At 46.8% G+C, this 15,227-nt stretch overlaps 1 protein-coding gene and 1 long non-coding RNA gene across 7 annotated transcripts in view; one reads left to right on the top strand and one right to left on the bottom strand.

Moving 5' to 3' along the window:
* Positions 1 to 4,444, bottom strand: part of acsbg2 (acyl-CoA synthetase bubblegum family member 2) — a 71,720-nt gene extending 67,276 nt beyond the window's left edge. For 2 of the 6 annotated variants that reach the window (XM_059991430.1, XM_059991431.1), the window contains exon 1: positions 4,024 to 4,444. In XM_059991430.1, the coding sequence (XP_059847413.1) occupies positions 4,024 to 4,207 (184 nt within the window). In that variant the 5' untranslated portion in view covers positions 4,208 to 4,444. Of the gene's footprint in view, positions 1 to 351; positions 461 to 2,341; positions 2,486 to 4,018 lie in introns of all 6 variants that reach the window. The other 4 variants (XM_059991436.1, XM_059991434.1, XM_059991432.1 and 1 more) reach the window with 3 other exon arrangements.
* LOC132406162 (uncharacterized) lies at positions 4,090 to 13,617 on the top strand. Its single transcript, XR_009516079.1, has 3 exons — positions 4,090 to 4,226; positions 4,440 to 4,925; positions 12,376 to 13,617. It is a non-coding gene; the product is annotated as an uncharacterized LOC132406162 (long non-coding RNA).
* The last annotated feature ends 1,610 nt before the right edge of the window (positions 13,618 to 15,227 follow it).

Here is a 15,227-nt window from a genome sequence, read left to right as displayed (position 1 = left end):
AAAAGGCGGCAGGAAGTGATTTGAAACCTCCTACCAATACACAATAAAGCAGAATTATTATTTCAGGGGCACTACAGTTCAAACTCACAGCCTCCACATTCCATCTGTCTAACACCCCTGTCTGTCGCTGTATCCCACTGCATTCCACTCCAAACCCTTCAGTACCGAAGGCGCGTTGCAGTCTCATTCCACCTGGCTGACATTTTACTGCACTGTCGATGGCACACAGCCATTTTACTCCACTGCACCACCCCCCCCCCATCTTGTTCCTGGCATTTAAAAGAAAGCACAGATCAAAAAAATGACTGGCTCTTCCCCCCCACCCCAACCCAGCCACCTTCACTGGGTTACCTTCACCTTGCCGTTTTCTCCTGCTGGTAGGGGCCAAACCAGTCCACATTCCTGTGGCATCTGGTTTGACCTCCTCCTGACTGACAGCCACATGACGCACAAGCGAGGCCTAAAGTGAAGAAAGAGCTTGGCTTGACTCAAACACCTCAGAACGAGAAAGTCAATTAAATGGTTTTAACTAACTATGAGTCTGGGAAAATGAGCACAGAATGGGGCTCGAGTAATTACTTCCTTTGTAGCACTGAAATACATACAACAAGCTTTAAAAGATGTAATTTCTACAATTCCACTGCAGTAAATGAGCTGGAATAATTGAGAAAAAAAAACTAAGAGTAGGATCATTTCAATAAATAAACCGTATCTCATTCATTATGGTGTCAATAACACGGCCAAGACAAATTCAATGTTAGAAACACAATTGAAATCAGAAAGGCTGCCAGATAATATCAAATAACGTTTTTGAAAATAATCCAAAATCCACTCCACTTCATGATGCAATTTCAATCTGAGCAAATCAGCACATTATTATTTTAGGGAATATGGCTCAAAGACACTGACAGCACAAGTATAATAATGCTGCAGGCATTCACTCAAAAACTCCTATAGGTGTACTGTCGAGGGCATTCTGACAGACTGCATCACTGTCTGGTATGGAGGGGCTACTGCACAGGACCGAAAGAAGCTGCAGAAGGTTGTAAATCTAGTCAGCTCCATCTTGGGTACGAGCCTACAAAGTAACCAGGACACCTTTAGGGAGCGGGGTCTCAGAAAGGCAGCGTCCATTATTAAGGACCCCCAGCACCCAGGGCATGCCCTTTTCTCACTGTTACCATCAGGTAGAAGATACAGAAGCCTGAAGGCACACACTCAGAGATTCAGGAACAGCTTCTTCCCCTCTGCCATCTGATTCCTAAATGGACATTGAACCCTTGAACACTACCTTACTTTTTTGATACATATTATTTCTGGGTTTTTTTGTACATTTTTAAAAATCTATTCAATATATCTATACTGTCTCTGATTTACTTATTTATTATTATTTTTTCCTCTTCTTCTATATTATGTATTGCATTGAATTGTTGCTGCTAAGTTAATAAATTTCACAACACATGTCAGTGATAATAAACCTGATTCTGATCTGATTCTTACAGTCCCAAAGGGGGGAATTTTCCCTGCAATAATCCCCCACCACCAATATGTGGAAGGGTGGGGTTACCACCTGCTTTCCCTGACATCACAAGTTACAAAGACCCATGAAATTTTGCAAAGGTCAAGTTAATGAAAGCTGCTCCTTGCCAATCCATTAGGAAGACTTCCGCTGAGAAGACTGGCAAAGGGGTGGCTGCTGCAGAACAGCCAAGATGCAACCTCAGCTGAAAATCAGAAAAACAACATCGGTACCCACCGCTTCTATCCCCCGGTGTTATTTGGCGCTCTGCAGGACAGCCAGCATTCTTTCTGACCAACGCTATCCAAGCAGTAAAAATGCAAAATGTGCTCTCTACATCACTCCTGAATCATTTTAAAATAACCTACCAGCTCTAGGGGAGACCTCCTCTGTTTTTCATTTAAAAAAAGGCACCGTTCAATTCCCACCCAATGTTATTCGCCCCCGCTGCGTATAAAAGGCCACAAGACGAAAGAAGATTAAACAGCAAGAACTCGGCACTTGCTTGTCACTCAGAAATCTTCACACGGTAGCCAAATTAGTTTATCACATGTGCTTTGATGAAATAATCATCGGTTTGTTCCATTTGCAGAGAAGAACAGGGAAAAGAAACGGGTGATTCAAATAAGCCAGCTGGCTTTGAAGAATCTGTGAACATTAACCATCTTTCCCTGAAAGGTTAAGGGAATATTTATACAGAGGCAGTCAAAATTGCAAGAGTGATTTTGAAACTGATTGAATACAAAATTGTTTTGAACGAATATTAGTAATAATGAGGCAAAAAGAGTTTGTAAGTATGTGAATTGCTTTTATCTCTGGTACCTTGTGAGGCTTCGAGACTGTAAACTGGGGCTGGAGAAGGGGCCTCCAGTTGTAGAAGTAACAATGTTATGCGTTAAATTGGCCGACGGCCACCCCTCATGAAATAATTCCCACAATCCTACAACAAAGCCAGTGATGAAGGAGCTGGAATAATAATATGAAAGAAAAAGTGGGTTAAAATAGTTTCAGCATCATAAAAAATCTTGTAACAGAAGTTGAGCCATATAACATATTCCTGGCCAAGACCATAATTAAAAGCCTTTGATTAATTTCAGGCTATTTTGCAGCACTCCTATTAGATGGGGATGTTCAATGCATCATGATGGGCACTGCACAGTGCTACAAAGGCCTATTAGAAAAGCAAGACCCTTTGCAAGGCTGTGATGGTGATAAATTATAGACCCATTGTGCTCTCTCACCCAAATCTTGAACCATGTCCCTGCTGGGCCATTTTGACAGGCCTGTTGTTCTGACTACGATCACACACAGGCCAAAAGCAAGCAGCTTTCCTGTCCTCAAACATAATTGGATTTCTTCGGTCATCTTTACTGGCACTAGATTCAGGAAACTAAAGCCCGTAAAACAGAACATAAATAGCCACAAAACCACAAAATGTTCTTTGTATCAGATGGCTCTATCATTCTTATATCATTAATCCCATCTAAATAACAAGCAATTCTCCACCACTATACAACACAATCTCTTCCCTGTTACTCACTGGTCCCCTCTTGGTCAGTTTTTCAGCAGGCTTCTCAATCCTAGCCTGAACCACAACCATCCACAAATAAACTAACTGGAGGTACAGAATGGACAGTCCAGAGTTTCTCACAATCCCAGAGCTACCGGCCTTTCTCAGCCAACAGGAAATATGCAGGGCCATTATTATTTATCCCAGTGACAAACATTTACAGTATTTTATTCTGGTTGAAAGAGGAGGCTGTGCTGTATCGTGCTGTACATGCCCCCTATAAAATTCTGTAGGCAGCTCAGAATTAACATTTGAAGATGAACACTAACAATATTCATTCAACTGCAGACAAGCTACATAAAAAGCAATGATATCCTATACCAATTTGTAGATAAAACACACACTAATGTAAATAAAGTCAAAGACTTTGAATCAAAGAAAATAATTTTATATATAATATACATATTTATTTATTTTACAGCTCTTCTCATTCAATAGTAGAAAATTGATGAGACATTTTATTTAATAAATTTATAGTGAAGACATTACATTTAGAAATGAAATGAAAGCCTAACTATGGAAATTACAGTAATCCCAGGATTTTATTGTAATTACACTCTCCAGATAATTTTAAGTTATATTAAAAGAAACTCAAAGATCTGCAGTCTTCAACCACAAATCAGAGACATTAGGCCCGGCTTAATATAAAAACACTACAATATGGTCATTCATTCATTTTTACTCTGACTCCGATCTCTTCTCCACATTTCCCATAAAGTTTTATAAAATAAAACGCTTGCCCTCAAGGGCAGCGGCACGTCTAGACGATTAACATTGAAACAGTTGTACAATGAATGCCCCGCCAGCACATTTTTAAGCTTCCTCCCGTAAAAGCCCCATTTCTCCCTTGTGTTCCTTGAACTGGAGCCCTCATTGCAGAACGCTCGTTGTTTGATGTTTTTTTTTCAAAAAGCGAGATAGAAACGTGCCTTACGTTGTGTGGTTGCGGCAGCTTGACAGCAGCGTTGAGACCTCGCCACCAGACTCGCAGCTTGGGTGCTGGATGTGCAGCCTAGTCCATGGAGCCGCTGTCCCTCCGCATGAGAAGCATGATCTCCGGCCGCATTGTTCGCTCTCGCTGCTTCCACTCGGTGATGCAACACTCCGTGCCCTCTCATTGGATCCCAGAGTCTGCAGGTACCCCGTCACCCCATGTAACCACAAACCATATATGGCCACATCCTCCGTCTCCATTGGTGAATGACTCTGCCCCAATCCGTCGGATGCGCAAGCGGCGGGCGGCGGGCACCGCGCACGCCCCATCCCCGGGGTTAATCCGGTTTATTCCGAGCAGGCACAGCCCAAGCGGCGCGACGCGACTGACAAAATATCACTTCTCTTCTGTACTAGGGTGAACGAGACGCGCCAGGGTCGGGATGAAGAGGTTTCACACCCCGAGAAGCTGAGCATGTGGGCTAGGGCGACGATAAAATGCCTCGCTGCAGAGTTGGGGCGTGAAGTGTTAAAGAATGTGGTGTTTCAAGTTCCAGTTTATTAAAATCGGACTACATAAATATTAACAGCCAGACGAAACAGGCCACGGCGAATCCACAAAATATACATCACAGGCGTAAAACAAATTCCACAAGTCAGTTAATAAAACATAGTTCATCATTCATAAAGTGTACAGCACAGGTCGCTGCCTCAGTGGCGGCAGGGTATTCATTAGTCTCACGGCCCGAGGGAAGAGACTGTTGGCCAGCCTGGCAGTTCAGTGAATCTGGAACACAACTGACAAGGCTGGAATTTGTTCCACCCATGCTCGAGAAGGTGGCAGTCTCAGCATCTTATTAACCCATTAACTCTCTCCCAGGATGTTGTTCCAGTGGTGATGAGGTAAGTAGCAACATAAGTCTCGATGGGGAACTCGCAGGTGGTGGCGTTACTAAGTAAGCCCCATCCTTCCAGGCGGTAGAGGTTGCAGGCTTGGAAGATGCGATCACATGCGCTGATAGTGGAGAGGCGCATATTTACAAATCAGGTGATTAGCTTTGATGGCATCAGTCTCTTGCTGAACTCAAGGCAAGTACGCAGTGACTTCATCACTGTGGAAAGGCTGCAGCGAGTCTCTTACCACAGGGGCCCTAGCTTTGGTTATGAGCTTGTTAGCCCTGGTTCAAAGTTCATAGTTCAAAGTAAAATTATTATCGAAGTACCATATATGTCACCACACACTACCCTTTCTTGTGGGCATTAGCAATAGATACAATGGGATCAATGAAACACAATACACACAAAGATGGAGAAAACAACCAATGTGCAGAAGAAGACAGTCTGTGCAAATACCAAACAAAAATTAAAAATAATTTTAAAAATAATACTGAGTACATGAGCTGTAGAGTTCGTGAAAGCGAGTCTGCAGTTTGTGTTCAGTGATTAATTCAATACCAGGTGAGTGTGTGATAGGCAGGAGATCACATGTTTGCTAAACTTGCTTCCTAAACAACACACCCACCTCTTGCAAGATCAAAAACAGTTGTAAGTAAACTTTAACTAACTGTTCATTTAGTTTCTGGCTGTAAATGGAAGTCAGTCTTCAGTCCTTAAATATAAATGGCAAGCAGTAATTAACTTTAAGTCAAAACAAAGTATTATCTCTCAACTCTGTACTTAGAAGATGCTCCTACTGTGAAGAGCAGATGCTAGTCACTGTACCTGCTCAAGATGCAGTATAAAAGACAATAGGTTGTTTAATTTGGGTTGTTTCAAACAGAGAAGCTGATTCTTAAGTTGCTTAGTTCAAAGAAACGTGTAGTACAGATGGGTAATATCATTTAGCATATCAATAACTAATATGTATATATCTCAGAGGTTTATATTCTGAAAGAAGTTAGCTTCACAGCATTAATTGTGAACAGTGAACTTAAAGCGGAGGTCTCGGTCTCGAAAATGGTTTTAGAGTTTGTGTTAAAGGGATAGCTGAGGAAATATATGCGTGTGAAGAAAAAGTATATAAATATAGGAGAAAAGGAGTAAAAATATAGAGAGCTGCTCAGGTTTATAAGGGTAATATCAATATAAGGATTAAATGACATCAAGAAGAAATGTAAGAATTTATAGTCATTTATAGTAAATAGTATGTATAACAGGATAGTCAATATAACATAGAATCCATTCCTCCAGTTTCAGTTTCTGCGATGGACAACTTGTCCATCAGCGTCTTGTCTTTTCAGTTTACAGGAATTGTACCTGTGCTTTGAAAATCCTTTGTGTTTTAGGAATGCTTCATAATTTGGAAATATTTTATAATGTTTCGAGATTCAAGAAAATAAATGATTTAATGATTCAAGATAAGATGGAAACCCTCTATAAGAGTTTGGAAATGTTTAATATAGAAATCCTCTGTGAGTTTTAGAGTGTTATGTGGATTTAAAAGTACAAAACTGAAAATAAATGAACTGTATTTTAAACTACAACACACACACAAAATGCTGTTGGAACACAGCAGGCCAGGCAGCATCTATAAGGAGAAGCACTGTCAACGTTTCGGGCCGAGACCCTTCGTCAGGACTTTAAACTGCTTTGTTAGCTGGAAATAACTTGGCAGGGAGAGGGCGATCCACTGCCTGAGTCGAGGGTATTGGCAACTAAGCTTGCCATGGAGAATAAACAGGGAAGTAAACTAGCCTTTGAAGCTGGTTAGTTACAGTATAATCTCTCTTTAGTGAGAGTACCCGTAGCTATTTATATCCTGCAGAATCTAAGATCTCCATTTGAGTTTAGAATGTCATAGTCTCTCTCTCACGTACAAAGATGAGTGGCTGTGGGTCGGGGCATTCTGAGGAGAGTGCACACTGCAGCCACTGTGCACAGGAGCTGAGGTGAGGTGATGGTCTGGCTGCCACTCTGATAAGCTGCCTTGTGCTGAACTTCCTAAGGAATGTGACCACATGCGCCCAGCAAGTCGTGAGCTGAGCTGGACGGTTCATGGCCCAACCCTCTCCGTGCTGGTCTTTACATTTCAATCTGTCCTCTTCCAGTCCATCTCCCATCTAAAAGTATCTGCCTCACTCTCATCTTCTAACCCTCAAGGGTTTGTTCATCCTCTGCCGCTCCGAGAGAGAGCGAGTGTCACCTCCACCTTCTCCCGAGAGGCTTCACCACCTGCTGCTGTAAAATAAGAGACCCCGAGCTCCGTAACCCATGCTCCATGAAACCCATAGACTATCCCTACCACTTTCCCTCGCTCTCCTTCTTTCTCCCTATCACTCAGGCCCAAACCTCTCACTGCTTGCTCATCCTGTGTGCCCGGGGGCCCCATCAAATGTCAGGGGTGAGGATATGAGGGTGGGGGAGAGGAGACCAGGAATCCGTGGATACGGAGCGTTGGTGCAGGGGTCGGGGAGGGGGCTGCAGACAACCAGGGGACAGGATGTTATGCTGCAGCTTTAGAACACTCTGGTTAGACTGAGTGTATTGCATTCAGTTCTGCTCAGCCCATTACAGGAAGGGTTAAGAGACTTTGGAGAGGGTTTGTTCATTAAGTGTATGCCGTATGACATGGCCATGACCATGATTGTTCTTGGCAAATTTTTCTACAGCACCCCTCCTCAGGTGGTGAGGAGGGAGCACCGTGCTGCGGGAGGGGTGGTGAGGAGGGAGCACCATGCTGTGGGAGGGGTGGTGAGGAGGGAGCACCGTGCTGTGGGAGGGGCGTTGAGGAGGGAGGATGTGCTGTGGGAGGGGTGGTGAGGAGGGAGCGCCGTGCTGTGGGAGGGGTGGTGAGGAGGGAGCGCCGTGCTGTGGGAGGGGCGTTGAGGGAGGATGTGCTGTGGGAGGGGTGGTGAGGAGGGAGCGCCGTGCTGTGGGAGGGGCGTTGAGGAGGGAGGATGTGCTGTGGGAGGGGTGGTGAGGAGGGAGCGCCGTGCTGTGGGAGGGGTGGTGAGGAGGGAGCGCCGTGCTGTGGGAGGGGCGTTGAGGAGGGAGGATGTGCTGTGGGAGGGGTGGTGAGGAGGGAGCACCGTGCTGTGGGAGGGGCGTTGAGGAGGGAGGATGTGCTGTGGGAGGGGCGTTGAGGAGGGAGGATGTGCTGTGGGAGGGGTGGTGAGGAGGGAGCACTGTGCTGTGGGAGGGGCGTTGAGGAGGGAGGATGTGCTGTGGGAGGGGTGGTGAGGAGGGAGCGCCGTGCTGTGGGAGGGGCGTTGAGGAGGGAGGATGTGCTGTGGGAGGGGTGGTGAGGAGGGAGCGCCGTGCTGTGGGAGGGGCGTTGAGGAGAGAGGATGTGCTGTGGGAGGGGCGTTGAGGAGGGAGGATGTGCTGTGGGAGGGGTGGTGAGGAGGGAGCACCGTGCTGTGGGAGGGGCGTTGAGGAGGGAGGATGTGCTGTGGGAGGGGCGTTGAGGAGGGAGGATGTGCTGTGGGAGGGGTGGTGAGGAGGGAGCACTGTGCTGTGGGAGGGGCGTTGAGGAGGGAGGATGTGCTGTGGGAGGGGTGGTGAGGAGGGAGCACCGTGCTGTGGGAGGGGCGTTGAGGAGGGAGGATTTGCTGTGGGAGGGGTGGTGAGGAGGGAGCACCGTGCTGTGGGAGGGGCGTTGAGGAGGGAGGATTTGCTGTGGGAGGGGTGGTGAGGAGGGAGCACCATGCTGTGGGAGGGGCGTTGAGGAGGGAGGATTTGCTGTGGGAGGGGTTGTGAGGAGGGAGCACTGTGCTGTGGGAGGGGTGGTGAGGAGGGAATTCCGTGCTGTGGGAGGGGCGGTGAGGAGGGAATTCCGTGCCGTGGGAGGGGCATTGAGGAGGGAATTCCGTGCTGTGGGAGGGGCGGTGAGGAGGGAATTCCGTGCTGTGGGAGGGGCATTGAGGAGGGAATTCCATGCTGTGGGAGGGGTGGTGAGGAGGGAGCGCCGTGCTGTGGGAGGGGTGGTGAGGAGGGAATTCCATGCTGTGGGAGGGGCAGTGAGGAGGGAGGATGTGCTGTGGGAGGGGTGGTGAGAGGGAGCGCCGTGCTGTGGGAGGGGTGGTGAGGAGGGAGCACCGTGCTGTGGGAGGGACGTTGAGGAGGGAGGATTTGCTGTGGGAGGGTTGGTGAGGAGGGAGCACCGTGCTGTGGGAGGGGCGTTGAGGAGGGAGGATTTGCTGTGGGAGGGGTGGTGAAGAGGGAATTCCGTGCTGTGGGAGGGGCATTGAGGAGGGAATTCCGTGCTGTGGGAGGGGTGGTGGGAGGGAGCGCCGTGCTGTGGGAGGGGCGTTGAGGAGGGAGGATTTGCTGTGGGAGGGGAGGTGAGGAGGGAGCACCGTGCTGTGGGAGGGGCGTTGAGGAGGGAGGATTTGCTGTGGGAGGGGTGGTGAGGAGGGAGCACCGTGCTGTGGGAGGGGTGGTGAGGAGGGAATTCCGTGCTGTGGGAGGGGCGTTGAGGAGGGAGGATGTGCTGTGGGAGGGGTGGTGAGGAGGGAGCACCGTGCTGTGGGAGGGGCGTTGAGGAGGGAGGATTTGCTGTGGGAGGGGTGGTGAGGAGGGAGCACCGTGCTGTGGGAGGGGCGTTGAGGAGGGAGGATTTGCTGTGGGAGGGGTGGTGAGGAGGGAGCACCATGCTGTGGGAGGGGCGTTGAGGAGGGAGGATTTGCTGTGGGAGGGGTTGTGAGGAGGGAGCACCATGCTGTGGGAGGGGTGGTGAGGAGGGAATTCCGTGCTGTGGGAGGGGCGGTGAGGAGGGAATTCCGTGCCGTGGGAGGGGCATTGAGGAGGGAATTCCGTGCCGTGGGAGGGGCATTGAGGAGGGAATTCCGTGCTGTGGGAGGGGCGGTGAGGAGGGAATTCCGTGCTGTGGGAGGGGCATTGAGGAGGGAATTCCGTGCTGTGGGAGGGGTGGTGAGGAGGGAGCGCCGTGCTGTGGGAGGGGTGGTGAGGAGGGAATTCCATGCTGTGGGAGGGGCAGTGAGGAGGGAGGATGTGCTGTGGGAGGGGTGGTGAGAGGGAGCGCCGTGCTGTGGGAGGGGTGGTGAGGAGGGAGCACCGTGCTGTGGGAGGGGTGGTGAGGAGGGAATTCCGTGCTGTGGGAGGGGCGGTGAGGAGGGAATTCCGTGCCGTGGGAGGGGCATTGAGGAGGGAATTCCGTGCCGTGGGAGGGGCATTGAGGAGGGAATTCCGTGCTGTGGGAGGGGCGGTGAGGAGGGAATTCCGTGCTGTGGGAGGGGCATTGAGGAGGGAATTCCGTGCTGTGGGAGGGGTGGTGAGGAGGGAGCGCCGTGCTGTGGGAGGGGTGGTGAGGAGGGAATTCCATGCTGTGGGAGGGGCAGTGAGGAGGGAGGATGTGCTGTGGGAGGGGTGGTGAGAGGGAGCGCCGTGCTGTGGGAGGGGTGGTGAGGAGGGAGCACCGTGCTGTGGGAGGGACGTTGAGGAGGGAGGATTTGCTGTGGGAGGGTTGGTGAGGAGGGAGCACCGTGCTGTGGGAGGGGCGTTGAGGAGGGAGGATTTGCTGTGGGAGGGGTGGTGAGGAGGGAGCACCGTGCTGTGGGAGGGGCGTTGAGGAGGGAGGATTTGCTGTGGGAGGGGTGGTGAGGAGGGAGCGCCGTGCTTTGGGAGGGGTGGTGAAGAGGGAATTCCGTGCTGTGGGAGGGGCGTTGAGGAGGGAGGATTTGCTGTGGGAGGGGCAGTGAGGAGGGAGCGCCGTGTTGTGGGAGGGGTGGTGAGGAGGGAATTCCGCGCTGTGGGAGGGGCGTTGAGAGGGAGGATGTGCTGTGGGAGGGGTGGTGAGAGGGAGTGCCGTGCTGTGGGAGGGGTGGTGAGGAGGGAGTTTCGTGCTGTGGGAGGGGTGGTGAGGAGGGAGCACCGTGCTGTGGGAGGGGCATTGAGGAGGGAGGATTTGCTGTGGGAGGGGTGGTGAGGAGGGAGCACCGTGCTGTGGGAGGGGTGTTGAGGAGTGAGGATTTGCTGTGGGAGGGGTGGTGAGGAGGGAGCACCGTGCTGTGGGAGGGGCATTGAGGAGGGAGGATTTGCTGTGGGAGGGGTGTTGAGGAGGGAGCGCCGTGCTGTGGGAGGGGTGGTGAAGAGGGAATTCCGTGCTGTGGGAGGGGCATTGAGGAGGGAATTCCGTGCTGTGGGAGGGGTGGTGAGGAGGGAATTCCGCACTGTGGGAGGGGCATTGAGGAGGGAGGATGTGCTGTGGGAGGGGTGGTGAGAGGGAGCGCTGTGCTGTGGGAGGGGCGGTGAGGAGGGAGCGCCGTGCTGTGGGAGGGGTGATGAGGAGGGAGTTTCGTGCTGTGGGAGGGGTGGTGAGGAGGGAGCACCGTGCTGTGGGAGGGGCATTGAGGAGGGAGGATTTGCTGTGGGAGGGGTGGTGAGGAGGGAGCACCGTGCTGTGGGAGGGGCATTGAGGAGGGAGGATTTGCTGTGGGAGGGGTGTTGAGGAGGGAGCGCCGTGCTGTGGGAGGGGTGGTGAAGAGGGAATTCCGTGCTGTGGGAGGGGTGATGAGGAGGGAGTTTCGTGCTGTGTGAGGGGTGGTGAGGAGGGAGCGCCGTGCTGTGGGAGGGATGTCGTCACTTCCGGGTCCACTCCTTATTTTTGTTCCTCTTCCGGGTGCATGAGTTCATAATTTGGTTAACCCTTTATTTACCAAAGGGTTGATTTCAGAAATATGGCTCAGACCATTAATTTTGTCTCTTGGAATACTAATGGCTTAAACCATCCGATTAAACGGAGAAAGATTTTCAAAGTATTCCAAAGACTTAATGCTCATATTATTTTTGTACAAGAAACTCATGTGAGGAAAGAGGATAATTATCGCTTTTTTAGGTTTTGGCGGGGTCAACAGTACCATTAAAATTCGAATGCCAAAGTAAAGGGAGTTTCAATTTTTATTGACTCCTCTATTGCATTTGTCCAACATGATATCTTTTCGGATCCGAATGGTAGATTTTTGTTAATTACTGGCTTACGTTTTAACAAAAAGGTTGCTATGGTTAATGTTTATGCTCCAAATGTGGATTACCCTGATTTTTTTAAGTCCTTATTTACTTCTCTACCTAATCTAAATGAACATAAGTTAATAATGGGTGATGACTTTAATTGTTGTTTAAATCCTTTGATGGACAAATCTATATCTACTCAGACTTTACCCAATAAGTTAGCCACTTGTATTAACTCTTTTTTGACTGATAATGGAATTTTTGATATTTGGAGATTTCGGCATTCTAGGGACAAAGAGTTTTCTTTTTTCATGTTTATCATTCCTACTCGAGAATTGATTACTTTTTATTGACTCTTGTTTTATTCCATCGGTAATTGGTTCTAATTATGATATTATAGCCATCTCTGACCATGCTCCATTAAAACTTTCTATTAAATTTACAGATACAGCTTCTAATGCTAGACAATGGCGATTTGATTCTACCTTACTGCAAGATCCGAATTTTATTAAATTTATGAAGGAACAGATCGATTTCTTCTTTTCAACTAATTCCAAGGATGATATTTCTTGCGGAACACTTTGGGACACTTTTAAAGCATATATACGTGGACAGATTATCTCGTACTCTGCTGGTCTGAGAAAATGCATTAAGAAGGAAACTCTTTTATTGGTTGATAAAATGAAAGAGATTGACAAGAAATATTCGATCACTCCTGGTAAGGAGCTTTACAAACAAAGGGTTGAACTTCAAACGGAACATAGTTTATTACTTACATCTTTGATTGAAAATCAATTAATGAAAACGAGATCTGATTTTTATATACATAGTGATAAATCGGGTAAACTGTTAGCTAGTCAATTGAAGAATGCTTTGGTTAAATGTCAAATTACTAAGATCCATCAGCAGAATGGGGATTTGACAGTTAACCATGATGAGATAAATAAATGATTTCAAGATTTTTATACCTTCCTGTATCATTCTGAATTCCCTCATGATCGTAATACCATGTGTGATTTTCTTGGGAAATTGAATTTTCCAAAATTATCATCAGATGATATTTCAATATTAGAAACTCCTATTACAGATGCAGAAATTAAAGGGGTTATTTCCTCCATGAATTCTGGGAAAGCACCAGGTCCAGATGGGTATACAGTAGAATTTTTAAAATGTTTTTCGGCTACTCTTTCTCCTTGGTTATGCAGGGTTTTAGAAGAAATTAGATTGGGCAATTTGCCACATAGAGCTTCCATTTCTTTAATATTGAAGAAAGATAAAGACCCTACTGACTGCGCATCCTATAGACCAATACCTTTATTGAATGTAGATTCCAAGATCTTTTCCAAGTTACTGGCATCCAGGTTGGAGAAGGTATTACCCCAAATTATTTTGGAAGATCAAACCGGTTTTATTAAAAATCGTTATTCTTTTTTCAATGTTAGGAGATTATTGAATATTGTTTATACTCCTTCAAATAGCACTTCAGAATGTGTTATTTCATTAGATGCAGAAAAAGCATTTGATGGAGTTGAATGGCTATACTTATTTAATGTGCTGGAGAAGTTTAATTTTAGTCTGACATTCATTTCCTGGATTAAACTGATATATCATACTCCAGTAGCAGTGCTTACTAACAATCAAAGATCTCCCTTTTTTCGTTTATTTCGGGGCACTAGACAAGGCTGTCCTCTTAGTCCATTATTATTTGATATTGCTTTAGAATCTTTGGCAATTGCTATCAGAGAATCACAGAACATTTTTGGCATTAATCGTGGCACAGATATACTTAAGTTATCATTATATGCAGATAATTTATTATTATTTATTTCTGATCCTGAGAAATCCATTCCTGCAGTTTTATCATTGTTGGCTCAATTTAGTGATTTTTTTCCAGGTATAAATTAAATCTTAATAAGAGTGAATTGTTTCCTTTAAATAGACAGGTTCCAATTTATGGAAATTTATCTTTTAAATTAGTTAATGACTCTTTTATTTACTTAGGGATTAAAATCACAAAAAATTATGAAGACTTATTTAAGGTTAATTTTTTACCCTTAATCGATCAGATTAGATGTTTATTTACTAAGTGGTCACCACTATCTTTATCTCTGATAAGTCGGATTAATGCTATTAAGATGATTATTTTACCCAAGTTTTTATATATATTTCAAGCGGTACCAATTTTTATTCCGAAATCTTTTTTTGCTAATGTTGATTCAAAAATTTCTTCATATATATGGCAGAATAAAAATCCTAGGTTAGGTAAAATATATTTACAGAAGGCAAGGAAGGAAGGTGGATTTGCATTGCCTAATTTTAGATTTTATTATTGGGCAGTTAATATCCGATATTTGATATGTTGGGTAAAGGATTGGGATTTATCTTTTAGCCCTCATTGGGTGAACCTGGAAATTAAATCTGTACAAGGATTTGCACTGGGTTCTATTTTAGGGACTTCTCTTCCCTTTGCTCTTTCATTCTAACATTTCTGTGAGGTAAAAAACAGTTCTCTGTATTGCTGCCCTTTGTAGCTTTTGACGGGGAAGATTGAGTTGTTTTAGAACTTGTTGCTCTTGTCAAAATGCTTTGAATGCTCTCACACAAGATAAGGCCACACCTTATCTAGGTATGATCTAGGTACCTAGGTAGCTTCAAACCTGATGGCACAGATATTGATTTCTTCTTACCGTAAAAAAGTATCCTCTCCCCCTCACATCTTCTTCTATTACCCACTCTGGTCTCTTACCTCTTCTCACCTGGCTACACCTGGGTCCCATTTTCCATCCCTTTCTCCCATCGTGCACTCTCCTCGCCTATCAGGTTCCTTCCTCTCCAGCTCTTTACCTTTCCCACCTACCTGCCTTCACCTATCACCTTCGAGCTATCCTGCTTCCCTTCTCCCCATTATCTTTATTCTGGTGTCTTTCCCCTTTCCTTTCTGGTCCTGAAGAAGGGTCTATTTATTTGATTCCATGGACGCTGCCTGACCTGCTCCAGCTGTTTGTGAGTGTTGCTCTCATACTCATTCACACAAAAAGCACGTGTACAAATACACACTCGTGCATGGTGTGTGGGCACTGAGATGCTGGTGTGTGTACACACACACACCCATCTACCTACGAGTTTATTCTCACACACTGATCCATGTGCTCACACGTGCATGAATGCATGATCCAATGAATTCACACACATTCCTCACACGCCTTCACATATTAACCCGTGCACACAACAGTAAAACACACACTCGTTGCTCACGCAGTTTCTCACCACTTGTGCTCATGAACTCGTACAAATGCT

The sequence above is a fragment of the Hypanus sabinus genome, chromosome 16, assembly GCF_030144855.1.
Source record: "Hypanus sabinus isolate sHypSab1 chromosome 16, sHypSab1.hap1, whole genome shotgun sequence".
Lineage (NCBI taxonomy): Eukaryota > Metazoa > Chordata > Chondrichthyes > Myliobatiformes > Dasyatidae > Hypanus > Hypanus sabinus.
The sequence above is the reverse complement of the archived record's forward strand: the minus strand, read 5'-3'. Positions and strand labels throughout refer to the sequence as shown.